The sequence below is a fragment of the Pan troglodytes genome, chromosome 12 (genome assembly GCF_028858775.2).
Source record: "Pan troglodytes isolate AG18354 chromosome 12, NHGRI_mPanTro3-v2.0_pri, whole genome shotgun sequence".
Taxonomy (NCBI): domain Eukaryota; kingdom Metazoa; phylum Chordata; class Mammalia; order Primates; family Hominidae; genus Pan; species Pan troglodytes.
In genome coordinates, this window is record NC_072410.2 from 12,248,720 (window position 1) to 12,276,467 (window position 27,748).

The 27,748-nt window shown below is 41.9% G+C and overlaps 1 protein-coding gene and 1 pseudogene across 1 annotated transcript in view; both read right to left on the reverse strand.

Annotated features, from left to right (window-relative positions):
- Nucleotides 1-27,748, reverse strand: part of ACOXL (acyl-CoA oxidase like) — a 387,631-nt gene that overhangs the window by 141,504 nt on the left and 218,379 nt on the right. Inside the window, 1 exon segment of the mRNA XM_016949229.4 lies at nucleotides 15,574-15,663. Within this exon segment, the coding sequence (XP_016804718.3) occupies nucleotides 15,574-15,663 (90 nt within the window).
- Nucleotides 10,481-11,734, reverse strand: LOC107973597 (large ribosomal subunit protein uL18-like; annotated as a pseudogene).

Consider the following 27,748-nt stretch of genomic DNA (forward strand, 5'->3'; position numbering starts at 1 on the left):
ACAGGCCCCAGCTGTGGGGTCACCAAGGAGCATGGTTGGCGTTCTTATGGTTTCAGCCACTTTAGATGGGTATTTATTACACGCAGACAAATGTGTCCTGACTGCTAACCCCAGTAGTGACTGGGTCTGAACGGAACTCAGGGAAGCGGATGTGTGCACCTTCCCTAGCGCAGGGCTGGCTGTTGTTCCCAAGTGTTTTCCCATCCCATTCTCACCTCCCCTGGCCTCCCTCTACCCTGCACTCACCCCCAGAATCGCCCTCATTTCCAGCAAGCTTCCTCATGTGCATGTGTGTGTCAGCCCCCTCCCAACACCCAAGCCCTGATGACAACAACAAACCGTCCAGTGTTGCTGGAATACATGTTACTTGTGGAATTTTTTTCAACTGAAAAGAGAAAGTAACTTGTCTTAAATCTGTGACAAAATAAAGAATGAAATGGCAAAGGGCAGAATGTTAAAAAAGAAATTCTACTTCGTTTGTTACAACTTGAGCATCGTGCAAACCCTTTCTGAAAGAAAAACAATTCTCCTTAACCCCCAATGTTGATTTAAGTTGTTTCAAATTATAATGTTACTCAAACATGTTCAAACATAAAACTAGATATAAACACCTTATGTTTATAGCTCTTGTTCAACTCTAAACTATGAAATTAAATACAAGCAAAACTACAAAACCAATAAGATTCAAATCAACAGCCCTAATAACATGTGACAGACTGTGTTTTGCAGCATGAACTTGTTTTTTTCCAGCCTGCGCCAGTTCCTTTGGGGGAGTTATACCCACACCTCTGAGGGCTGGGCAAAGAGATCCCTCTGCCACACTTCTCTGCGGTCTGTAAAACTCTCTGCTACGGTTTGAATGTGTCTCCTCCAAAATTTAGGTGTTGCCAACGTAATAGTATTAAAAGGTGGAGACGTTCAGGGGTGATTAGGCCATGAGGGCTCCTCCCTTGTGGATGCGATTAGGTGCCTTCAGAAAAGGGCTTGATGGAGGGAGTTCACCCCTTTCTCCCCTTCTGCCTTCTGCCATGTGAGGACACAATATTCAAGGTGCCATATTGGAAGCAGAGAGTAGCTCTCACCAGAGGCCAGCATCTTGATCTTGGACTCCCCAGCCTCCAGAACTGTAAGAAATAAATGTCTGTTCTTTATCAATTACTTAGTGGTATTCTGTTACACAAGAAGACATGGACTAAGATACCTCTTCAAGCAGCAAGCACATCACACCAGTCTTCGGCCTCCACTAAACACAGATTTTTAAATCATAGAAAACCTACATCTGCTCTTTCCTCATTGGTTCCTGGTCATCAAGAAGGTGTTCTCTGGTGCTGATGGGCTTAGCAGTGCAAGACAAAGGCCAGAATCCCCACGGCAATCTCTGGTTATATGGTTGTTATCCTGATGATCTGTGTATACTACTTAGACTATATCTGTTTAGATGATCATCAAAATTAAGACACAAAATTAATACATTTTGTCAAGAACTCATAGTCTCCAATTTGAAAAACTACATTAAAATCAAATTCTGGGGAGCAGAGAAGAAAAGACAAACAAAGGCCCCCGATCCAGAAGGCTCCCTTTCTCCAGAATCTCACACGTGGAGTCCTGATGAGGAACAATGTAAATATTTAGATGCTGCAACATCTGGTTTCGAAAAAATTAGTGCCAGCTTTGCGTATGGGTCAATGGATTTGGAAAGAGAAAAACAGAACTTGTCTGTTCATTCGTGGGAGTAAAGAGGGTTGTTATGTTGGAGGATGGGGTGAGTTTGTGTGTATCATGAGTTGGTTTGTTCTCTTGAAAAGCCCTTCCCTTCTTTGTCACTCTTCATTCCTTTTCTTCCCTCCCTGACATTTTATATCAAAAGGAGAGAAGTTTTTTGTGTTTTGTTTTTCTTTTTTTTTTTTTTGAGACGGAGTCTCACTCTGTCACCCAGGCTGGGGTGCAGTGGCGATCTCGGCTCACTGCAAGCTCTGCCTCCCGGGTTCACGCCATTCTCCTGCCTCAGCCTCCTGAGTAGCTGGGACTACAGGCACCTGCCACCACGCCTGGCTAATTTTTTATATTTTTAGTAGAGACGGGGTTTCACCGTGTTAGCCAGGATGGTCTCGATCTCCTGACCTCGTGATCCACCCGCCTCGGCCTCCCAAAGTGCTGGGATTACAGGAGTGAGCCACCATGCCCAGCCGGGAGAGAATATTTTTTAATGGTTTTAAATATACTTGATCTCTAAAAATTAAAAGCCCTATTAAATAGTCTTAAATAAAAAGCAAAAATCTCCTACCCAATCTTTTACCTTTAATAACTCACTCCAGAAATAACCATCTTTAAGTAGTTTTTGTTCTCCTAGAAGGGGAAGCTTCCCAGTGTGAAGGTCAAATACATTCTCATGTCATGCTTTAGTTTGCTCGTAGTTGGAGCATGCTTTTCTTGAGTGGTTTTGTTTTTCCTGGAGTCTTAATGGACTATTCTTTCTCTTGTTTCAAGAAGAAACATGCCTTTTCCATCATATCACTAGAATCTTCCTGCTTCTTTCTGTTGAACAGAAATTGTTTCCTTCTTAAAGTCATTATTTTGACCCCTCTGACTTCCTGTTCAAATTTGGACTAATTGTTTTCTGGGCTTGTCATGTCACTACCATCCAGGTATTTCTTCACACATACTCCACTTGGGTTAGCTCCCAAAAGCATCCATGTCTTTTAAATTCTTCATTTCTTGAATGCTTTCCTGCAGTTCATCCACAAGTAACATTTTTCAGAAAATGCATATCAAGTGAACTTATAGTGCATTTGAATATCTGTCTTTATATTGCCTCATACTTGATCAATAATTTGGCTAGCTGTGAAATTTTACATTCAAAGCAACCTTCTTCAGAACTTTAAAGGTATTATTCCATTTTATTCTAGACCTGTAGGCCCTTGCCACTCAGTGTGATCCATAGGCCAGGAGCCATAATATCACCTAAGAGATTGCTGGAAATACAGAATTCCCCCACCCCAGAGTCTGAAGTTGAACAAGATATCCAAGGATGTATGGGTACATTACAGTTGAGAAGCCGTTGCATCCTTCAGTGCTGCTTGAGAGGTCTGTGGTCAATCAGACTCTTAGGCCTTGGTAAATAATCCCATGTTTTTTCAGCTTGAGGGTTTTGAGGCCTTTCTTTGTCCTTGCTTGATGTTCTGAAATTCTCCAGGTTGTTTTCAGGTTCTAATCTCTTCCAATGGGTCCCGCCAATCTCCAGACTTTTTTTGCCTTTCTTCATATCTCAAGAATTTTCTTCTATTTCTCTGATTTACCTGCCTCTCTGTATTCTCCAATCCCTTTCTTGGAAATGTTGTAGATTTTAGACTGATTATCCATCAAAAATGGATGGAATGGAAATTTCCCTTTAATCCTACTCCCCCTTTTTTGTCTTTCTGATCTTCATTCTTGGAAGTTTTCTCAAATTTGTTCTTCAGCCCTCACATTGGATTTTTTTTTTTTTTGCAATCTTTATTTTTAATTTTCCGAGCACTTTATGGGTCTCTGAATGCTTGTATTTCATAGCAGGCTGTTCTTGCTTTATGGATACAATGTGGCCACACATCCCTAGGGTTACTAATTAGTTTTTGTTTCTCTATTTTGCTTCCTCCAGTGCCTGTTGTTGTGTTTGTTCATCTTGCTCCTTCTTTTTCATGCTGTTGATTTTTCTTTAATTTTTTTCAGATAATACTATGAAGTCATTGCTCATTTTTTAGGTGTGATGATGGTTATTACGATTTTATACAAAAAGATTCTTATTTTTAGAAAATGAACATTGAAGCTCTTAGGGGTGAAGTGTTTTGACGTCTGCAACTTACTCTCAAATGATTTCATGCACACACACACACATACACTCACACAAACATATGCATAGAGGGTAAAAAAGAGAAATTTTAATATGGCAAAGTGTTAACATATAATGAAACTAGGTGGACGGTGTGCCCAGACATTTATTGCACTAGTCTTTCAACTTCTGTCTTGAAATTTGTTTGAAATTTTTGACTGTAAAAGTTGAAAATAAAAATGAAACAAAAATATTTGATGATGCTTGATTGTTCATTCTCTGATTATCCTTAGGAAAATACCCTCAGGAGTCTGAAATCCCTAAGGAATCAGCTTTCTTATAGTAAAACAGATATGTGCTTGGTCTCTTTTATTTTCTTCCTCAGTTCAAATTTGATAGAAACTACACTGGGCTGATGCCCCACCGCTGGTACGCAGCACACATCAGCCGGCCTGCCCCACAGCATGGCTCAGGCATTCCTGCAGGGGAAGAACAGCTAGGTTCCCCAACCCCTGCAGGAAAGGTCTGTCCTACCCCAAACCACATCTCGGCTGAGTCTAGTGTTTTAAGCAAGGAAAAAGTACAAAAGGGGTTTCCTTCTCTTGGCCACCTGCCACAGTCCAGCCCCAAAACAACCCAATGCTCCCTTCTGATTGGAGAAACATTTTGTGCTCTTCTGGACATAAGGCTTGATGGTATTACTGCCAGGCTTCCCGTCAGCAGGCACATATCTTGCCATGGGCAGTTCCAAGACAGAGGTCTCTGCAACAGAAGCCAGCCAGATCAGTCAGGAAGAGGACACCCCTTCCTGGTCTTTAAGCAAGTTAATGGCAGGTCATTTGCATTTTTGCATATTTGCACTGCGAAGTAATGAACAATATATGCAAAATCTCTAACTAACATTCTTTAGGGAATCTGCCATAATGGATTAGGAAGGGACCTGTCTTAGTGTACCTCTAATGAAGCAAAAGAAAGTTATAATGGGATTTCATGGGTGTGGGTAGTAATTGGATTTGGTGGAGGGTATAATTAAATTTCACCAAGGGGCTACAACCTCTGCCCTGGCAAATAATAAAAGGGTCAGAAAACTTTCCATCTTGCTTAAAGGGAAACATGTAAAGCCTGCAGAAATGCCACAGCACATCCCCTCAATCATGGGACAGCAACCTAGCACCTTCAGGATCTTGAAAGTTTTACCTTCTGGTAGAAAGCTGAAAGCACTGTAGGTAATATCAGAATATTGTGAAACTCACTGGCCAGTTTCTCCCCTGTGTCTCCTGAAATTTCCATCTCTACTTCAATAAGGAGAATCAAAGCAGGATCCAGCCCACAGAAGGGTGGCCTCCCCAAAATGGGGAGATTCCAACACACAAGTGGAAGGCTGAGTGGACCAGTACAGGCAGCCAGCACAACCTCCCATCACTGTGGAGGCATCACCCCTGGATGCCCAGCAGCAGAAAACTCCGGGTCCAACGCAGGGCAGTCACCTGGCAGGCTTCCTATGAGGGGGTGCTGACTGATGGCAAACAAGCAGGCTGACCCTCCCCAGCACTAAGCTATGTATTCAGGGGTCTCGGTCTCTCATCCCAAGGGACCAAGCACTGCCTGGCCAGGCTGTTAAGTTTTCTTCCCAGAGAAGGTTTCTGGAGCTGTGGCAGATGCTATTACTGTAGTCGCTCTGATGTGGGGAACTGGGTGTCCTGCTATTAAACAGGCCTTTATGGAAATGCATGACTCTCTGCCTGAATCCCTCTCCTGCTCTCAATCCTTATGACCCAGTGTCTCTCCACGGTCATCCAGAAGAAACAATCCCACCTCCAGCTGTGTCCACTCAACTTGTGTCTTAGCTCAGGCTGCTATAACAAAATACCATAAACTGGGTGGCTTATAAACAACAGAAATTGATTTCTCACAGTTCTGGAGTCTGGGAAGTCCAAGATCAAGGTAGTGGTAGATTCAGTGTCTGCTGAGGGCTCACTTCCTTGTTCACAGATGGCACTTTCTTGCTGAGTCTGCATATGGTGTAAGAGGCAAGGAAGCGCTCTTTGATAAGGCACTAATCCCACCCATGAGTGCAGAGTGATCGTGACCTAATCACCTCTCAAAGGCCCCACCTCCTATACCATCACCTTGGTAGGTTTTGACACATTAATCATGGAAAGACATAAACATTCAGGCTGTAGCAGGTTGGCCTGTCAATTTCATTCCATGCTTTGCATTCTCCAGAAAGTAATAAAAATACTCGGTCATCTGATGGCTTCTCTCCCACTGTCAGTGTCATTGACATTGTCATTTACTTATTCCTGCTTTTTATTTATTCTAGTGATTTGACCTTGAAGAGGGAAGAGCGCTAATGCCAATCAGGATGGGCATATGCTTTATCTTATGGCACCATGTGCAAAATGAAGTTAACATGAAAGGCCTGAGACTGCTAGCCTGAGATTTCATCTGGGAACTTGGGTTTGGGAAGATTCCCACCATTCCTTGACTGATAAGGGTGGCTCACTGTGCCTAAACCATTTGAGCACATAATGTGGTTTATGCTGAACATGTGCTTTCTTCTGAAAGTCTGCATTGATATGTGCTAGGCAGAGGGTGTCTACATGACCAGCCCCCAATAAAAACCATGGACACGGAGTCTCTGCTGAGCTTCCCTGGTAAACATTTCACAGGTATTCTCACAATTTGTTGCTGGAGGAATTAAGCATGTCCTGCATGACTCCATTGAGAGAGGACTCTTGGAAACTTGCTTCTGGTTTCCTCCGGACTTCAGCCCATGTGTCTTTTTCCTTTGCTGACCTTGAATTTTGTGTGTGTGTGTGCGCGTGTGTGTGTGTGCATGTGCGTGTGAGAGAGAGAGAGACAGAGATGCATGTGTGCGTATATATGTATTTTTTACATATGATTTTGCTGTAATAAATCATAGCCATGAGTATAAGTATATGTCAAGTCCTGTGAGTTCTCCTAGTGAATCATCAATCCTGGGGGTGACCCTGGGGACCCTTGACACACCCCACTTATACAAGAAGTGTTTCCAGCTGGATCATCACTTGAGGTAGCATTTTTCCAGTATGTGTCTGGAAGATATCTGTCTAGCAAATTGGTCAAAACAAGGCTTACAGTCTGGACTTAAGGTCTCTGGTGATCTCTTTCTTAGCAGACTGTAAAACTGACCATGCCCTGGTTCCTTCCCCAGCCTAGGCCTTGGAGCACTTGTGTGTGTTCTTAGTGCACAGGGTGCCCTGCTTTCTGTGCTGCTGTTCATTCTCCCAACCAGGTGCTCAGCCTCCCTGCAGCCCAGCATCCCTGCACGTTCCTGCTGTTCATGGTTCAGAGTTCCTCATTTCATTTTCCATGCTCCCACGTATGTGATAAACAACAAGGAGTCCCTGTTTTTCCCCACACTTCCACTTGAGTTCACATTTAGAAATTGTGATCATTCCCATAACACACTAAACAGCCTTTCCATAATGCTTACAAGCTAGAGCTTGCAATTAAAGCACTAAATCACAACTTCAGGGTCAAGTGCTGTTGAATCACATGCTTATGTTTAAAATATACTCCCAAAGAGAAAGTTGTCAAAAAACCTCACTTGGATCACAAGCTGAGATGGAGAATATGAATTAATGTAATGTCTAAATTACTGAATATTCTTAAGAAGATTTTTTGATACGACATTTAAACAGGAGGGAGACAAAAAACAGACAACTTTTAATCTAGCCCAAGTTAAATTATAAGTCTCAATTCTCCCCCAAATAATCTACTCTCCTATAGATATTGCTAAAAGCTAAGAGGGAATGGGGAGCTGCCACTACATGCCACTGTCCTCATTCTAATACACTTTTTAAGATATGTAACAATGGAAAGAATGTTCTTTTTTAATCATCAAGACCGTTTACAACATTGAGATATCAATATTTTGCTCTATTTCTTTCTAAACTTATTCATGCATAGGTTTTTGTTTTATACCTTTTTAAAAAATTCTTTAAATGTAGCATTTGCATGAATGTAACTGTAGCAATGAAGCACAAGAAATAATTCAGAGAGATCCTATGCACGCTTTATGCATTTTCTCCCAGCGGTAACACCTTACAAAACATTTACTGGCATCCCAACCAGGAAAATAGTGTTGGTGCAAGCCACAAAGCTTATTCAATTTTCGTGTTATTAATATTCATTTTAGCCATTCTAATAGAAATGTAGTAATATCTTCTAGGAGTTTTGATTTGCATTTCCATAATGGCTACAATGATGTACCTATTTTCATGTGCTTATTTGCCATGGGTATATCCTCTTCAGTGAAATGTCTGTTGATGTTTTTTTGACCACTTTCTAATTGGATTGTTTGTTTGTCACTGTTGAGTTTTGAGAGGTCTTTATATATTCTAGACTCAAGTCCTTTGTTGGAGGTGTCATTTGAAAATATATTCTCCCTGTCTGTAGCTTATCTTTTCATCCTCTGCACAGGGTCTTTCATAGAATAAAAAATTTTATTTTTCATGAAATGCAGCTTACCAATTTTTCCTTTTATGAAATGTGCTTTTGATGTCAACCCTAAGAACTTCTTCCCTATCCCTAGGTCTCAAGGATTTTCTCCTAACTTTTTTCTAAAAGCTTTATAATTTTACATTTTATATTTAAGTAATTCATTTTGAGTTAGATTTCTTTATAATGTGTGAGAGTTAGGTTGAGGTTCAGTTTATTGCCTGTGGATGTCCAATTACTCCAGCACTATTTGCTTAAAAGGCCATCTTTCCTCCACTGGATTGCTTTTGCAACTTTGTCAGAAAGCTACAGTTTTTATTTCTTCCCTTCTAATCTCTGTTTTAATTTATTTTTATTGCCTTATTGCACTGCTAAAACTTTTAGCACTAGTTGAATAACAGTGGACATTCTTGCCTTTTTCCTAATCTTGGGGGAAAAGCATTCAATGTTCCACGATTAAGCATGATGTTAGCTATAATTTTTGTAGACTCTCTTTTTCAATTTGAGGAAATTCCCTTCTTTCCTAGTTTGCTGAGTTTTTATCATGAATGGTTGTTGGACTTTGTCAAATGCTTTTTCTGTGTAAACTGACATGATCATGTGACTTTTTCTCCTTTAGTCTGTTGATGTGGTGGATTGCATTTGATTGACTTTTGAATGTTGAAGCATACTTGCATATCAGAGATAAATTCCACTAGGTTGCCCTGTGTAATTCATTTTGTACATTACCAGATTCAATTTGTTAATATTTTGTTGAAGATTTCTGTATCTACATTCATGAGTGATACTAGTATGTAGCTTTATTCTTTTTTTCTTCTATCTTTGTCTACTTTTAGTATCAGAGTAATACTAGCCTTCTATAATAATCAAGGAGTACCTCCCCTCTTCTATTTTCTGGAAATAGAATTTTCTGAAAATAGAAGAGGAGAGAGTAACATTCTTCTTTAAATGGTAAATAGAATTCTCCAAGGCTTCAAGGCCAGGAGATTTATTTTTCAGGAGCTTTTATATTATTATTAAGGGTTCAGTTTCTTTAAGAGTATAGAACTATTCAGTTTGTCTGTTTCAACTTTGTTGAGTCAGATAGTTTCCAGTTTTTGAGGAACTGGTCCGTCTCCTCTAAGTTGTCAAATTTATCAATGTAAAACTATTTTCTAGCATTCTTTTTTTTTCTTTTTTTTTTGAGACAAAGTCTCACTCTGTCGCCCAGGCTGGAATGCAGTGGCACAATCTTGGCTCACTGCAGCCTCTGCATCCCAAGCTCAAGTGATTCTCCTGCCTCAGCTTCCCGAGAAGCTGGGATTACAGATGTGCACCATCACACGCGGCTAATTTTTGTATTTTTAGTAGAGATGGGGTTTTACCATGTTGCCCAGGCTGGTCTTGAACTCCTGACCTCAGGTAAGCTGCCCACCTCGGCCTCCCAAAGTGCTGGGATTAGAGGTGTGAGCCACCACGACTGGCAACCTCATTATTTTTTAATGACTTCATGATCTCTAGATACATATTCTGTTTCATTCCTGATATTGGTGATTTGAGCCTTCTTAATTTTTAACTTTGTCAATCTTGCTTGAGTGTTATCAACTTTGTTGATTCTTTTCAGAGCCAGCCTTTTGTTTCATGGATTTTCTCTATTGTTCTCCTGGCTTCAATTTTATTAATGTATAATCTTAACTTTATTATTTCCTTTCTTATGTTTGGTTTCTACTTATTTTGCTCTTCTCTTTCAATTTTCTTGAGGTAGGGATTTAGGTGAATGAGTTGAGACCTTTCCTCTTTTCTAAAATAAGCATTTAGTACTATGAATTTTCCTTTCAGCACTATTTTATCTGCCTCCCATACGTTTTGATGTGTTGTGTGTTCATGCTCACTCATTTCCATGTATTTTTAAAGTTCCATTAAAATTTCCTATATAACCTATGGATTATTTGAAGCATGTTGCTTAATTTCCAAGTATTTAGAGATATTCTTCTTTTCTTTCTGCTCTTGATTTCTCATTTCATTCTATTATGATGAGAAAACATATTCTGTACCTTTTTAATTCCTTTAAATTTGCTGAGTTTTATTTTAATGGCCCAGGATACAGTCCATCTTGAAGAAAATTCCATAAGTGCTTGAAAAACATGTATGCTGTTCCTGTTGAATAGAGTGTTCCATACATGTTAATTAAATCCTGTTGCCTGGTTATGTTTTTCATTCTTTTTTTTTTTTTTTTTTTGCTGTCCATAAGTTTATTGTCTTTATCTGAAAAATCGTCATAGAAAATTGTTTGGTGTAGCTCTCAGCAGCCCGCTCCTGAGCTCTGAGGAAGCTTGCCTTCTTTTGAGCTATCTGATCTTTCTTCTGGGCAATGGACATTTTGGGACAGTTCCACCTCTTCTTTTTAACTTCTTTCTTGGGCTTCTTTTCATAGACTTGATGTATAAGCAGCATGAGCTTTCTTATACATCTCCTCCGTCATGTCTGGAGTTACGCTGTTCTTTGTGTATTGAGAGAACTGTTTCTTGTAAGCATCTTCATCTTCTTCCATTAAGTAGCACAGGTAATCTGCAACATTCTGGCCCGTGATGTGCTTCTGGTGTACTTCTGCATTAAATTCCTTGCTTTCAGAATCATAACCAGGGAATCATCTGGTACTATGAGAGACAGATGAGCCTCCAGCCACAGCTCCCTTCAGGGAGCCAAAAAATTTATTGCCAGTGGTAGTTCTGGCAAGGCCTGCATCCAAATAGCAGGTAAAGGCACCTGGCTGACCATCAATGTTTTCCACATTGTATTCATTGCCAGTCACCTACACTTGGCCTTCATAGATGTTGTCCGTGCCAAACCTACTGAGAAGCCTGCGGGCCAGCAGCAGGCCAGTACAATACACTGCAGCATAATTTGTCAGGCCAACCTTCACACCATATTTTGGCAGTTCGTGTGCGTATGCTGCACAGACTATCATATCCCCCTCTATACGGGCATAAGCAATCTGACTAATGATATCTCTGTTTGTTAGATGAACTACTATCCTATATTTGGGTGTGTTGTATTTATTTTTATCCTGTATCTCCAAGTATTTCCGAGCATAGTAACCAGTTTTACCCTCTTGTCGTCTTCTAAATTTCACTTGGTATCTCTTAAAGTAGGCCTTATTCTTAACAACTTTAACAAACCCCATCCTGCAAAACAGAGACCCACATCCGTGGCTCAACAGAGACCTGCAGGCCCAGCAGTGCCTGTTTTTCAGTTCTTTCATATCCTTTCTGATTTGCTGTCTAGTAGTTGTGTTAACCATTGAAATAAATGTGTTGAAATATCCAACTATAATTGTTGATTTGTCTATTTCTCCTTTCATTTCTTTCAGGTTTTCCCCCAGAACCTCACAGTATCACATTATATAGCCTTATTATTTACATGTAAAAATTTGTAATATATCTCATCACAGTCTAGTGATATTAATGTTTTACCACTTTGAGTGAAGTGTGGAAACCTTACCTCCATTTAGGTCTCTTTGCCCTCCTCACTTTTTAATTGTCTGAAGTATTTCCTTTATGTATATTGAGCAACACACTTCTCTCCTTCTGAGACTCTGATAATACAAATGCTAGCTCTTTTGTTATTGCTCCACTGATCTGTGTGATTCTGTTCATTTTTGTCTTCTCTGTTGTTCAGATTGGGTAAATTCTGTTGATCTGGCCTCAAATTCACTGATTCCACCCTCTATCATATCTACTCTATTATTGGGGTCAGACTGCAAGTTTGTTAATTCAGTCATTATATTTTTAATTCTATCATTTGAATTTCGTCCCCTTTTATTTGCTTATATTTTTTCTATTTTTGAAATTTGTTTTAAGAGCATTTGTAGTACTTTTATGCACCTTTGAAACACTTTTATAGTGGGTACTTTAAAATCCTTATCAGATAATTTCAACATTGGATTCTTCTTGGTATCCGCATCTATTGACTTTCTCATTTAAGTTGCAATTTTCTTGGTTCCTTTATAATGTGATGTTTTGTTGTACCCAGTGTATTTAGATATGATATTATGAGATGACATTTAATCTTGAAGGGTAGCAAAAGGTCCTGATGGGTATATGTTCACTTTCCTGCTGGGTCCCATCGACACCATGCTGGAGGAAAAGGAGTGCTGATGCACATTGCCTTGTTGGAGACAGGTTGGGGGCAAGTTCTGTTCCCTCTAGGCCCTGCTGACATCAGGGAAGGGAGTGGGGAAGCACAGGGCCAATGACCCCCTTTTCCCACCACCTCATTGTGCCTCACTGATGCTGGATGAGGTGAAGGCTCCACTGCTTACTGGCTCCTGCTAAAAATAGGGGAGGAGGGAGAAGGATATTAACTCCCCCACTTCATCCTATTTCATTCTGTTGATGTCAGGTGAGGCTAGAGGCTCAGCTCCCCACTAAATCCCCTTTAGGGGTTTAGGGGGCAGGGAGGGAAGAGGTCAAAGTGTCCACTGGCTCTGCTGCACGCTACTTGATCCAGTTTCTTGTCATCTTGTGGGTATAGAGCTTCAGCTCCTCACTGGGCCCACGGACACCAGGGGTGGGGAGAACACAGAGTAGTGACTAGTCCCTACTCACACCTCCTGGTTAGTCTAATCGACGTCAGGTGGGAGTAGAGACTCAGCTCCCTGCTGGACCCCTGCTGGCCCCAGGGTGGGTAGCAGAAGCACACTGGTGATGGGCTCCACCTTAAGCCACTTCATTGGTTCTTGTTGCTGCTGAGTGGGGGTGGATTCGCCACCGGGCCTTGCTGACACTACTCTGGTGGGGAATCTGAGCACCACCTGTTTCTACCAGGAGAGGAATGAAAGATGAGCTCCCTGCTCAGCCCCACTAAGGCCACTGGCTGGGGGATGGGAGTACTACCCCTGCTTTTGCCTGCTTCCTTAGGTCAAGGATCCAGTGGAAGATCAGCTCCCAGCGAGGCAGAAATTGTCAACGGGGGTGGGGAGAATGGTTATGTTTTTTTGTTGTGTCTGGCTGGTGTAGCATGGGTATTACCAAAAAGATTTTCGGTCATCAGGCCACCATCTTCCTGGTCCTTTGGCTAGGGGATTAGGTGTCTCCTGGAGCATATTTTGTGTGTGCCTATTAGAGATACAGGGGATGTGTATCCTGTCTGGGATATATGGGAGACAATAAGGAAATCCAGAGACCTTATTGCTGTTTCATTCTTCAAGTCCCAAAGTCCCTAGGCAGCCTCCTCCTTCCTTCCCCCTTCCAGGGTCTTCTCTTCCCATGCTTGTCTGTTGCATTTTGTCCAGGGAGTTTAACTGTGAAGAGGAAAATCTGTAAGGAATGGGGCTATTATATCTTAGCAGGCCAGGAGTCCCTATTGTCCTTTTTTGAGAACTCCAAATCATGATCACATTCTTTATACAGTCAAGTACCCAGCTAAAAATTTCCCATCACCTAGCGATATCTTTGCCATCATGATGTCATAGCACAACACATCACCTTATCTATGCTTTGATGTGCTTCCATATGCAAATACTTAAACATAAAAATTGTTTTAGGCACTGTTGGTGGGAAGGTAAATTAGTACAGCCACTATAAAAAACAGTATGGAGGTTTCTAAAAAACAAAAACAAACAAACAAACAAAAACTAAAAATAGAACTACCCTACGATCCAGCAATCCCACTAGTGGGTATTTATCCAAAGGAAAAATAAATCAATATATCAAAGGTACACCTGCACCCACATGTTTATTGCAGCACTAGTCACAATAGCAAAGATGTGGAATCAACCTAAATACCCATCACACAAAGAAATGGAGGAAGAAAATATGGTATATACACATAATGGAATACTATTTGGCCATAAAAAATGAAATCATTTCATTTGCAGCTACATGAATGGAACTGGAGGTCATTATGTTAAGTGAAATAAGTCAGGCACAGAAACACAAATATGGCATGTTCTTACTCATATATGGGAGCTAAAAAAGTTGATCTCATAGCAGTAAAGCGTAGAATGATAGATACCAGAGGCTGGGAAAGGTGTGGGGGCGGGTAGGGGGAATGAACAGAAGTTGATTAATCCGTACAAATATACAGTCAGGCAGAAGGAATAAGTTATAATGTTCGATAGCAGAGTAGAGTGACTATAGTTAACAACAATATATTGCATATTGCAAAATACACAAAAGAGAGGACTTGAAATGTTCCCAACACATAGAAATGATAAATACTTGAGGTGACGGACACCCTAAAAACTCTGGCTTGATCATTATACACTCGAGGCATGTAACAAAACATCACATGTATCCCTTATATATGTACAAATACTATGTATCAATAAACAAACAAAAATTATGTTGCAGTAGCCTATGGTATTCAGTACAGTATCATGCTGTACAGGTGTGTAGCGTAGGAGCAATAGGCTCCACCACATAGCCTAGGTGCAGAGTAGGCTGTGCCATCTTGGTTTGTGTGAGTGCACTCTATGATGTTGACACAACGATGAAACAGCCTAATGACAAATGTCTCAGAATATGTTCCTGTTGTTAAGCAATGCATAACTGTATGTTTTTGTATCATTTTTACTTACCGTGTCATAAGTTTTAAATTTCTGTTATAAATAGCACTCTTTGAAAGCACTATTTTAAAAGCCATATAATTCCCCACTGAGTGGCCAGAGCATGATTTATACTGTATAATAATTTTCCTATTGTTGAAAATTTGGACTCCAACATTATTGCTACAATAAATAATGTACTGGTGAAAATGTTTGTGCCTTAAAGTTTTCTGTATTTCAGGCTGTTATCTTAAAATACAGCCCAGAAGTAGAATTATACACAGTTCAACAGCAACATGCAAAAGGACCCCCCTGTGCCAACATGGGGACTTCAACATACTTGAAAACATGAGCCGATTGGATTGAGAAAGGAAAAGAGTATTGCCGAATAGTCTAATATGCATTTCCTTGATCATTAGGAGGCTGATCCATTGCCGTTCTTTTGTAAACTGGGTTTTCATGCCTTTTGCTTGTTCATCTTCTGGGGCCTTACATACTCTTTCAAAATACCCTTCCTAGTAGAAGAATCTGACTCACTATGTATAAGTGGTTTTCTTAAACCAAAAAGATAAAATTCAAAGTCAAAGATCAGCTAAGAGAGAAATAACGTAATACCCTGTTCAGCTACAACAAATATCAAGTGCCTAACAGGAAAGCATCTGCCAATTAAAGAAGGCAATCAGATAAAGATAAAATATATGAAACACTTCAGACTTCTGGATAACTCTTGATCTTGAAAACATTTCCCGAATCTTACCTGAAGCATAACAACATTGTCACCTTCAAAAGTGGCAAACACATCTGTGTCACACTTTAAGCCTGAGATTCGATTTTCCATCATGTAACCCTGTTGCAGAAAGAGAAAAAAAAACACACACACACATTTCAAATTTGCGATCCCGTCACTATATAGGACTCACATTTTCTTTAAAATTAAAAAATATACAGAAAATTGAAAAGAGGTAAACAATCATATTTCTCCTAGCCAAAATAACCACTGTAAGAATTTTGATTCCTTACATTAGCTTTTAGTTCACGAATATTATTTTGGTGGTAATAAAAACTATTTGAAAATGGTTGTGTCATATTTCTGCAAAAGACTTCAATAAAGTAGACTGATTTTTTTTAACCTCGTTCTTCCAAATTCTAATAAATGCCAAGGTACTAGTGATTATACCTCACCATATGTAGGCAAATGATGCCACCCCCAGCAACCCGTCTGAAAATTAGCCTGTATACCTACAAAACTCCTTGGGAGGCAGCATAAATGTCTTAAATTGCCACTCTGCATCTTAATATCATTAAATACTCTGCACCATAAATTCTCACTCCAGTATTTTTTTTCCTTTTACTTCCTGAAATCCTTATTTAAATGGCAGCATTGGCAGTGTTTCTGCACACAAACCAGAGAATCAGCTACACAGGAGAAAGTAAGTCTGGCCCCAAGTAAAACATGAAAGAAGCAAAGCCTGTCTTTGTGTGGGTCCCAGGTCCTTCCCCTTCTGCGGGCCTCTGCACTACCTCCTTCTTCCAGCTCTTTGTTTTCCCCATGAAATATCCAGAATTGCTCCCCCGTCCAAGCCTGCTTCCACAAATCACTTCTGCCTGTGTCAGTCACGTCAGAGCTGACTGTCCTGTTACTTCTCCCAGGAGTATGTGCAGTGAGCACTTTAGCTCTGAATAAGGAATGACAAGTTTTGTTCTGATAATATTTTCAAGCCACAGAGGCCCAGGGGCAGTCATACTCTTGAATCTCCAGGGATCTTTCATGCCTGGGGGACCTGCTTCATTTCTGAAAATGGCCACAGGGGTCTTAGAAGTCTGGATTTCCAGGTGCCTGCTGCCCTCAGATGCCTGAAAACTTGTTAGCATCAGCCCTGCTCCTGCGGGGAGAACCACCCTGGAAGGCCCGGCCACCTTTCCCTCATCTCCATCAACGCTGACTGGGCGGTGTTACCACCTGCAGTTTATAGAAGCAAAGGAGTCCCCAGCAGAAGCCTTAATTACCTTCATAAGGTTAAACTGATTTTGCTTATGAGTAAGTAAATCAGTAACATTTCCAACCAGAAGTTCACTTCCCCCCACCCCATAATAATCACAGGATTAAAATTGCCTTGTGGGCAAACCACATGAAATCAGGTTCCGATAAAGTGCGGTCCTGCCGCAGAGTGATTTCCCCATAAGGCTACAGTGGACTCATTTTCACCCTTCTCATTCTACAGTGCCCTCTATGCTAGATACTGTGCTGGGACTTCATACAGACTTCCTTTACCTCACAGAATCCTTTAATCCTTACAACAGCCCTGTGAAGTAGGCATTATCCCCATTTCACAGATGAAGCAAGTGAGGCTCAGGATTGTGTTGGAATGTTCTTGAATCATCTGTCAAGTTCTGATGTGGAAGAAGAGTAACACTAAATATACCACCTGATATGGTTTGGCTCTGTATCCCCACCCAAATCTCATCTTGAATTGTAATAATCCCCACGTGTCACGGGAGGGACCCAGTGGTAGGTAACTGAATCATGGCAGTGGGTTTTTCCTGCCCTGCTCTCATGGTAGTGAATAAGTCTCACAAGATCTGATGGTTTTATGAAGGGTAGTTCCCCTGCATGTGCCCTCTTGCCTGCCACCATGTAAGACGTGACTTTGCTCTTCCTCCATCTTCTGCCATGATTGTGGAGCCTCTCCAGCCATGTGGAACTGTGAGTCCATTAAACCTCTTTCCTTAATAATTACCCAGTCTCGGGTATGTCTTTATTAAGCAGTGCAAGAACAGACTAATACAGCACCTCAGTGTTGAGAAGCAGTGGTTATACCTAAGAAGTTCAGCTGCAAAACACTCAAAATACTAATGTTGAAGAAACAAAGTGCTTTTTTTTTCTGAGCATTTTGCTCTCCTCTTTTCCGGTGGAGGAGAGGGCAACAGGCTCTTTGTTGTTTTCTGACACTTTTTAAACTTACTTCCACCCTGCCCTGGAAGTCAGGCAATCTGGCTTTAAAATGACTGGAAAGAGAATCTACTCAAAGGGCAGAACCAGCAAACAGACACCAGTAGTCTCTCAAAGAACAGGCAATGGAGTTCTGGGAGCACAAAAATGTTTTGTATCAGCTCTTCACATGCAATATAATTCCTTTCTCTCCTACATGGTGAAACTCAGCTGTGAGCTCCTCTTCTAGTTTGAAAGTCAAGTGAAACTGGATGTTGATTCTGGACTCTACCTGGCCCTTGAGAACTGAGGTAACAAGGCTCACAGCCCTCAAACAGCCTGCAGGGAGCTGAAAATGAAATGGCAACAAGAAAAAGCAAAGTCCAACCACATGGGAGGCAGGCTCGTGGTTGTCATGTTGCTTCCCATCTCCTAAAAGTAATAAGGTGTATTTATGATCTAATTTCTTTAGAATAAGCCAGAAAGGCCTGGCCTCACAGGAGTCTCAATCCTTGGGACCCTGAGGTGACCCACTTAGAAACTAGTCAGGCTTAGAAAGTCCCAGCATCCATGTCCTGGGTAAACGTCTATGCGGCTTACAGTAAGACCCATGGCATAGAGCAGTCACTGAACGGGGCTTGCAGCCACCTTCTTGAGTGACTTAAATTCTACAGTTGAGGCCTTGAATTCTTTGGAGACAAATGATTATAAACAGTTTATGCATCTGTGTCTGCATCATTTTTTAACTAAAAATGAACTTTTTGGGTTTTTTAATTAATTAGTAAAAGTAATACACAAGCAATGTTAAAAAAAAAACCCAGAAAATTTATACATTAAAAAAAAAAAAAAAACAAAAGAAAAAAGTCATTCACAAACTCCCAAGGTGGAAGGTAAATGGGTGCCTGAGAAAGACCCCAAGAAAGAGGCTCAGGGTTGGACTAAGGATCACAAGGATGGAGGGAGGAGTTGGCGGGATAGGTCAGGGAGGAAATGAAAGATTCGGAAGCCAACAACGGAGCTGATCTGGGTAAAAAGGAGCCATGGAATGTTGTGAGAGGAGGAGGGCCACGAATGCACATGGAAGGTACAGTTAGAGGAGACCTTCACACGTCTTTACAGACCAGCACCATGGCGTGTGCCCAGAGAAGGGACAGTCATGGAGGCCACTTCTGAGGGTCAACTTTCGTATGCACTACATACAATGTGTCATTTCTACTTTTCACATCTCATCACTCCAGTTTTCCGGATGAAAAAACTGAAGTTCAGTGAGGTTTCCCTGAACCTTGCTTGGGTTCATTCTGGCCACACCGGCTGCTTGCCCACTTCCGTGGGGTTTTGCAATCCTGTTCCCACTACCTGGAACACTCCCCTCAGACCTCTGTGGGGGCTCCCTCATTTCATTTCCATCTCAGGTCTGAAGAAGTTCCACTGCAAGAAAGGTGTCCCTACCTCTCTGTTTAAAACAGCTGCCTCACCCACCACCTTTGCTTTCTAGCCCCTCGCCCTTTATTTAAGACAAGCAGCCTTATGCTCCTCCCTTCCAGCCCCTGGATCTGACTGGGATCACCTGTGGCCTTGGGTAGCAATTTTCCCACCTGTCCCCAACCCCTGCCTTGTGCTACTCTGGCCTGTATGTGGTACCCAACTTTGACTCTGAGATCCTGGTCTTGCTTGGCCCTTACTGAATACAGCTAATGATACATGCAGTCATCGCTGAAAGAAGAATGGGTGCAGAATGGTGAATGTAAACCTTGCCTCAGCTTCTATAGCCTGGGGTGCTGAATGCTGATCCTGGGGAGTGTCCCAGCATCCCTCATTCTCAGGGGGTGGCGGGGAGGTAGGCTAGAAATGGCAACTAGAGGTGACTCAAGCTCTCTCAAAGGATGTGAGGTGAACTTCTAATCAGCCCAGCGTGGAGATGGCCGTGCCTCACAAAGACCAGGACAGGTGTGGCACAGAAAAATAGCCCAGGTGGGAGGGAAGGAAGGAGCCTCTCCTGGGCTCTAGTGATAATGGGCCATCAGCTGTTTTCAGGGAGAGGAAGTGGAGAAGGAGGAAACCAGGAATAAAGACTTCGCACTTAAAGGGACTTTGAGCCGGTGCCCAAGAAAAACAAAGGCAGACGGCTTCCTGCAGTAGCCAGCTGATGCTGAGTGGGATCCACAGGGCTGGGAGAAGAGCAGGACTTCCGAAGCTGAATATCACCCGAGGCCCCAGGGGAGCTGGGCCAAGAGCCGACAGCCTCCTGCCTGCGGTTCATGGTGCAGGGCAGGGCTGTGGCCTCAGGCTCAGGAGAGAAAGGGCTGAGTGCAGAGCCACATGGAGGGCCCTGCCATCCTCAATTAACCCTCTGTCATCTCCCTCAAGCCTTGAGTCAGGCCAAGGGGCCATTCACACTCAGCCAAGCAAGATTCCAAGGTTTGCCCCGCTCTGTCCCTGGAACTCCATCTGCCTGGACCCTGTGTTTCATTCAGAGGTAATGCATGAGGGGTCTCATCTGCCTGGAGGGGCCGTGCAGGCCTGGGGTAAGCCAATCTCAGGACGAGGTATCTGAATCAAGTCTATTTTTGCCACAGGTGGAAAAGATCCATTAGCTCCCAGGGGGACTGCTCTACAGGGAGACATGCCAGGTGCCAAATGTTCTCCTCTCCAGTGCAGCCCTCCAACAGCTGACAGATGAGAACCTGCATATGCCTAGGAGGAAGCACAGGCTCCTTGGTGTCCCAGGATGCCCAGGGTCCTCTGTGGCATTGTCCAGGGGAGTCCAAAGTATTCTGGGGAAATTGCCACACCTGCATTTCATGCTCTCCACTCCCACTCCTGCCACGGGGCATTTTCCTTCCATCTGCTGCCCATGGGATCCCTCAGTGCCCTGGGGATTTGGTTTCATTTCTCTCAGCCTCTGAATTGTCTTGGCTTTAACCAGGGTACCACAGATGTCTGCTGAGCAGGAAGGCTGCCACGTCACACATGATTCACAAGCTTCTGTGTCCATTTGGAGCTGCCAACCGAATGGAAGCCTGGGGGATCAGTTCCCTAAAACCTCATCCCTGTCCTTCCCAGCTATGGTGGTGCTGACTGCAGCATGAGGGCCCCTGAACCAATAGCGGTTCTTCCAGTTGTCAGGGACCATTCCACACACAGACTGGCCTGCGTGCTGGGCCAGCCTGCTCTCCCCATGGCTGACATGTGGCCAATGATGCTTCGCTGAAGGTGCGTGGGGCTGTCACCCCTTATGTCTCTGTTGGGAATCGCTTCATTGCAAGACCTAATCACTGGGCCTTTGCTATATCTCAGATTAAAACTAAAAATTTAGTTGGAAGAGGCCTATAGAAAAGTACAGAGAGTATGCATGAGAGCGTGTGTGTGCGTGTGTGTGCGCACGTGTATGCGTGCGTGTGCATATGCAGGTACTATGGGCTACATCATTGTGTCCCCTCAAAATTCCTTTTTTTTTTTTGAGACGGAGTCTCACTCTGTCACCCAGGCTGGAGTGCAGCGGCGTGATCTCGCCTCACTGCAATCTCCGCCTCCCAGGTTCTCCTGCCTCAGCCTCCAGAGTAAGCTGGGATTACAGGCGCCCGCCACCATGCCCGCCTTTTTTTTTTGTATTTTTAGTAGAGACGGGGTTTCACCATGTTGGCCAGGCTGGTCTGGAACTCCTCACCTCAGGTGATCCGCCCGCCTCGGCCTCCCAAAGTGCTAGGATTACCGGCATAAGCCACCACCCCTGGTCCCCCACAAAATTCTTATGTTGAAGTCCTAACTCCCACAATCTCAGAATGTGGCTGTATTTCAAAACAGGACCTTAAAAGGGGTAATTAAGATTAAAGGAGGTAATTGAGCAGCCCTGATTCAATATTGCCTGGCATCCTTATAAGAGGATATGAGGACACAGACACACACAGAGGAACGTGTGAAGACACAGGCAGGAGATGGTCATCCACAAGTCAAGACGAGAGCCTCAGAAGAGACCAACCCTGCCCACACCCGGGTCCCAGACTTCCAGCTCGAGTTGCGAGAAAAGAAATTCCTGCTGTTTAATCCACCCAGTCTATAGCACTTCGCACAGCAGCCAGCACAGACAAATACAGCGTGTGGGAAGTGTTAGCTCAAACCATGTCTGTTCATGACCAGAGATAAATCAATGTTAACTGCTTCTCCAACATGAACAAATCTTTTGGAGTCTGAGGAAGTCCTTTCCTAAGCCATCAACTCAAGCCACTCAGTAAGTAGCACCTTAGGTTTTCATTACGATATGAAATTGTTCTCCTTTCTACATTGGACTCCAGAGTGGGGATATTTGTTTGTATATTCTTGGTGGGGTGGGTCGATGGGTGGTGGGAAAAAAACGGGTGGTAGCAGAAAAAACAGATTCATCCGGAAAAAAAAAAGTGAGTAAGATTTTCCGTGAGCTTACTTTATTCCTAAGCAGGAGAGAAAGAAACATGGGATAGACAGAGGGAACTCTAAACCCATGTTCCAAACACCAGCAGAATCCTCAGAGAGGGAAGCGCCAGAACCTGGGCTCTGGGAAGCAAGAGCTCACTCGGTAGACAGCTCCTCCGCTCTCTGCCTTCTGGGTTACATCGAGCCTCTTAGCAACTAATTGTGAGTGTCATGAAGGTTGTGTCCCATTTCAGTGACAGCCCCATGAAACATATTTTATGATCCAAACTTTGTACATGGCAAGTTTAATATTTTCCTGCTGTTTTTAACATCACTGAATTTTTTACTATATGATTACATTTAATAAAGGTATCAGAACAAATTAGAAACAGGCATTCTTTCCCCTTTTTAAACAAATGAGGGTAAATTCTGTTAATTTGAAAAAGACAAAACAGATTAAATCAATCTTATCTTATGTGTTAGAGGAGGCCAGTTAAAAATACAGAGACTGACCCACCAGGAGGCACCGTGTCTTCGGGTGGCACTAACTTTATGCCTGTGACCTCCACCGTGCCCAGTGGTGCAGAAACCGTATGTGAGGGGATCTGGGAGCATGGAGAGTCACTGCAACCTGTCCCGTGACAGCTGAGACCTGGGTTGGGTCTCCTGAATTCAGGATTCTGAGTCCAGTGGAGTGATGGCAGGTTGCCCCATCCTGCCGCATGCTTTGAGGGGACCCTATCGCTGCTGCCCTGCACTCTCAGGACTTATTCGCTGGACAGAGTGGGCAGAAAAGAGTTCCTTCATGGATCCTGTCACCAAATGCATACCAAGGCTCCCTCCATCTTAGGCACTACGCTACCCATAGTGAACTACAGCCATGGCCCTGTCCTCATGAGAGAGACAGACATTGGCCAGGTGGACAAATAAAATAGGTAATTAAAAATCTGTGGCACGCCTGTAATCCCAGCACTTTGAGATGCCGAGGTGGGTGGTTCACGAGGTCAGGAGTTCGAGACCAGCCTGACCAACAAACCCGTCTCTACTAAAAATACAAAATTAGCCGGACGTAGTAGCGCTTGCCTGTAATCCCAGCTACTCAGGAGGCTGACGCAGAATTGCTTGAACCTGGGAGGCAGAGATTGCAGTGAGCTGAGATTGCACCACTGCACTCTAGCCTGGGCAACAGAGCGAGACTCCATCTCAAAAAAAAAAAAAAGTCTGTGGCAAGTTCCAGAAAGGAAAAGACGGGGGCAGGGAGGTTCTGTGAGAAAATAAATAACAAGAGAGACCTCCTCCAACCCAGATGCCAGAGAAGGTTTTCAGAGGGCTTGCTTAACTTGGAAACTTAAAGAAGGGAATTCAGCCAATCTGGGAATGGGAGGACGCTTGTTCCAGCTGAGAGAGCAGCCTGTGCAAACGCCCTGAGGCATGAAGGGGTACAGAATGTCCAGGGCCTGGAAAGAAGGCTGGGCTGGAGGTGATGAGTGAGGGGGAGGGGCCTGAAGAGAAGCCTTTGGGGACAGACAGGGGTCAAGTCACAGGCGCCTCAGCAGCCATCTTGGGGATTTATTTTATGTTAGTTTAGGTGCAATGTAAAGTTAAAAATAAATTCTAAGCTTTGGAGTCAGATGATTTGTGATTTTAAAAGATGACTCCAGCTGCTTAGTGGAGCACAGACCATAGGTGGCGAGAGACAGAGAGAGAAAGAGAGAGAGAGAGAGAGAGAGAGAGGTGGACTAGCTGGGGGTGGGGGATGGAGGCAGACAGTGAAGGGCTTGCTGAGGGCTGAGAATGAAAGAGGCAGTCAGCACTGCACCATCCACCTACTTATTCACAGGCTGCTCACAGAACACAAGGGCAAATAAAAGACAAGCAGAAGATTAAAAAATCAACAGAATCAAAACTGCAGAGGCAGCAGATATTGATATTAGCCTAATACGCCTACAAGGAGATAATGCAAAGAACATGGAAAACAATATTCAAAATGACAGTGGCCTAAAATGTTACAGAATTGTTAGTGACACAAATCCACATACTTACCAACCTCAAATGAATCCAAATAGGAAAAATACAACCAAATTTATATTTATACATATTATAGTGCAACCATAGGTCATGACGACAAATAAAATACTTTAAAAGAAACAGAAAGAAAAAACAGATTGCCATGAAAAATTACTATTAGATAGCTGATTCCTCAGCAATAAGGAAATCCAGATAAGCAAAACTTCGAAGTGCTAAGAGATAATAACTATCAACAATGAATTCTATATTGAACAATATGTAACCTCTATAGATTGGGATGGAACAGACAGATTCAGACAAAAACTACAGACCCACACTAAATGGTGTTTAGAAGAAAGTACCCCAGAAACCAGGAAATGACTACAGAGATGCAAGAAGGAATTGTGAGCAAAGAAATTGGTAAAAGGTGGTAACTCTAAAGAAAAAATGATTCCATAGAATAATAAACATGATGGCTAATTTGTGGGTTTAGAAAACAGTACTGGAGCAGTGGACAACAATAGTTTAGAGGGTGGGAGCTCATGATTAGTTAAAGCAATCTAAGCTCTTCTATTATTGGGAGAAAAGAATGCTAATAATTCACTTCAGACTTCGTAAGTTAAATCTGCATGTTAAAATTGCTAGGGTGGCCACAAAATAAGCATAAGTAGAGTGAAAACATAAAAGGGAAAAATGGAAAAGGGAAAATAAACACCATAAAGCTGAAGGTTGTAAGTCCAAACAAGCAGAGATAAGACTCAACAAATAGAAAATAAGAGATGGAAAACATAAATTCAAATATATCAGTGATGACAATAACTACTGGGACTAAACAGATAAAAATGAGACTGTCAAGGTAGATTCAGTTTTAAAAATAGGCAAATGTTGTTTATAAGACACATAAACACAATAACACAGAAAAGTTGAAACTATAAGCATATAACAGGTAAATGCCAACCAAATGGAGGCTTTTGTCCTTATGTTAATATTAGACAAAATACATTTTAAGGCATTGCTATTGATAAAGGGAGTCAACTACATAAAGGTCAAATACTCAATTCACTAGGAAAATATAATTTAAAACTTACAAACATCTAATAATGCAATGTCAAAATAATGAGACTGAAATTGATAGAATTACAAAGAGACACTGACATAGTTTGGATCTGTGTCCCCACTCAAATCTCATGTCCAACTGGAGCAGCGGTCTGGTGGGAAGTGACTGGATCATGGGGTGGATTTCCCCCTTGTTGTTCTCATGATAATGCGTGAGTTCTCACGAGATCTGATCATTTAAAAGTGTGTAGCTCCCCCCGACTTCTCTCTCTCTCTCCTGCTCTGCCACGGTAAGACATAATTGCTTCCCCTTCACCTTCTGCCATGATTGTAAGTTTCCTGAGGACACCCACCCATGCTTCCTCTACAGCCTGTGGAACTGTGAGTTAATTAAGCCTCTTTTTTTTTCATAAATTATCCAGTCTTAGGTAGTTCTTTATAGCAGTGTAAAAATGGACGAATACACTGACAAATCCACTATCAACAGTGGGAGATTTCAGCACACATCTCTCAATAACTGATAGATCAGACAGGCCAAAACCTCAGTAAGAATAGGGCATATTTGAATAATGCCACTAAGAAGCTTGATCTATTGGTCTCCTTTGAAACCCTGCATCCAATTGCAGAAGACGCACTCCTCTGAGGCATACGTGGAAACTGACCAGCCTCTAGACCACAGAACAGGCCATAAAAAAATTTCAAAAGATCTTTATGACACGGGCCATTTTCTCTACGATGGAATTAATTGAAATATATATATATGTATAAAAGTAATTATAATGATAATAACAACAACAAGAACTGTGACTAAAAAAAAAGCCACTAGTGTATGGTAGTTATACTCCCTAGTCAAACAGCCTGGATGTGCATCTCAGCTCCGCCAACTCAGGAGCTGTGTGATCTTGGGCAACTTGCTTAAACTCCCAGTGTCCCATTTCTCACATACATAATATTGGGATCAGAACAGTCCTTCTCTATAGGGCCATCGTGAGAACTTACGTTAATGAATGTAAAGCGTGAAGACAGATACTTGACATATAGTAAGAATTCAACAAATGTTGGCTATATTTTTTAAACACCAGACATTAGAAACTGAAAAACATAATCAACTAATTCATAGGTCAAATAAGTCACCATGGAAATTAAAATAAATTTAGAATCAATAAACTGAAAATCTTATATATCAAATCATGGTTGATATAACCAAAGCAGCATTTAAAAAGAAAAGTTATCATTTTAAGTGTTTATAATAGAAAAAGAGAAATGGAGAAGATAACATTCAAATTAAGATACTATAGGAGGAGCAGGAGAATAAACCCAAAGAAAGTAGAAGAAAATAAGTAATGGCCAGGCATGGTGGCTCACTCCTGTAATCCCAACATTTTGGGAGGCTGAAGCAGGAGGATCCTTTTAGCCCAGGAGTTTGAGACTAGCCTGGACAACACAGTGAGATCCCCATTTCAACAAAAATTTTAAAAATTAGCTGGGCATGATAGCACACACCTGTAATACCAGCTACGCTACTTGGGAGGCTGAGGGAGGATCTCTTGAGCCCAAGAGCCACGATCACGCTACTGCACTCTAGCCTGGGTGACACAGTGAAACCTTGTCTCAGAAGAAAAGAAGTAATAAAGATAAAAATCAATGAAATAGAAAAATCAGATATAGTGGAGAGGATCAACAAAGCCAAAAATGTATTATTTGAAAAAATATACAAAATAGATCAAGTGACAAGGCGGCTGTGGAAAACAAACAATATTAGGAATGGCAAAGGGGCATAACTACCCATACAGCAGGGGCTAAAAAGAGAAAAGGGTATCATAGACTTTATGGTTGATAAATTTTAAAACTAAGAAGAAATGAACAAATTACTAGGAAAATAAAAATTAGCAAAACAGACTCAAGAACAGAAAACCTGAATAGCTTATATCAAGGAAAGAAACAAAACCAATCATTTTATATGTTCTTAGAAAGAAACCACAAGGTCTGTTTAGCCTTATAATTATATTTGTACCAAATAGTCAAGGAACAGATAATCCAATTCTATACAAACTCTTCCAGAGAACAGAAAAATAAGAAACACCCTCAAGTCATTTAATGAGAGTGATGTAGGCTGGATATCCAAACTAGGTTAAGGACACCCCTAGAAAAGAATAGCAGAGGCCAACCTCATTCATAATCACAGAGCAGAAAACCCTAAACAAATATTACCAAATGAAATCAGCAGCTTTTTAAATACACACATATACATCATGACTGAGTTGTATAGATCCTGAAACTCAAGATTTGTTAACATTAGAAAATCTGTTAATGTAAATTCATCACATTAACAGATTAAAAGGAAGAAAATGTGCAATCATCTCAATAAAATAAATGCAGATAAATAATTCCATAAAATGAATATATTTAATTTTAAAACCACTCAATAAATGCACACATGCACAAAACTGTTTATAAAGGAAGAGTAAAACAGGCTTTTCCTTAACATAATAAAGAATATCTGCACAAGTCCCACACCAAATAATATCCTTAATGGTGAAATAGTAAACAC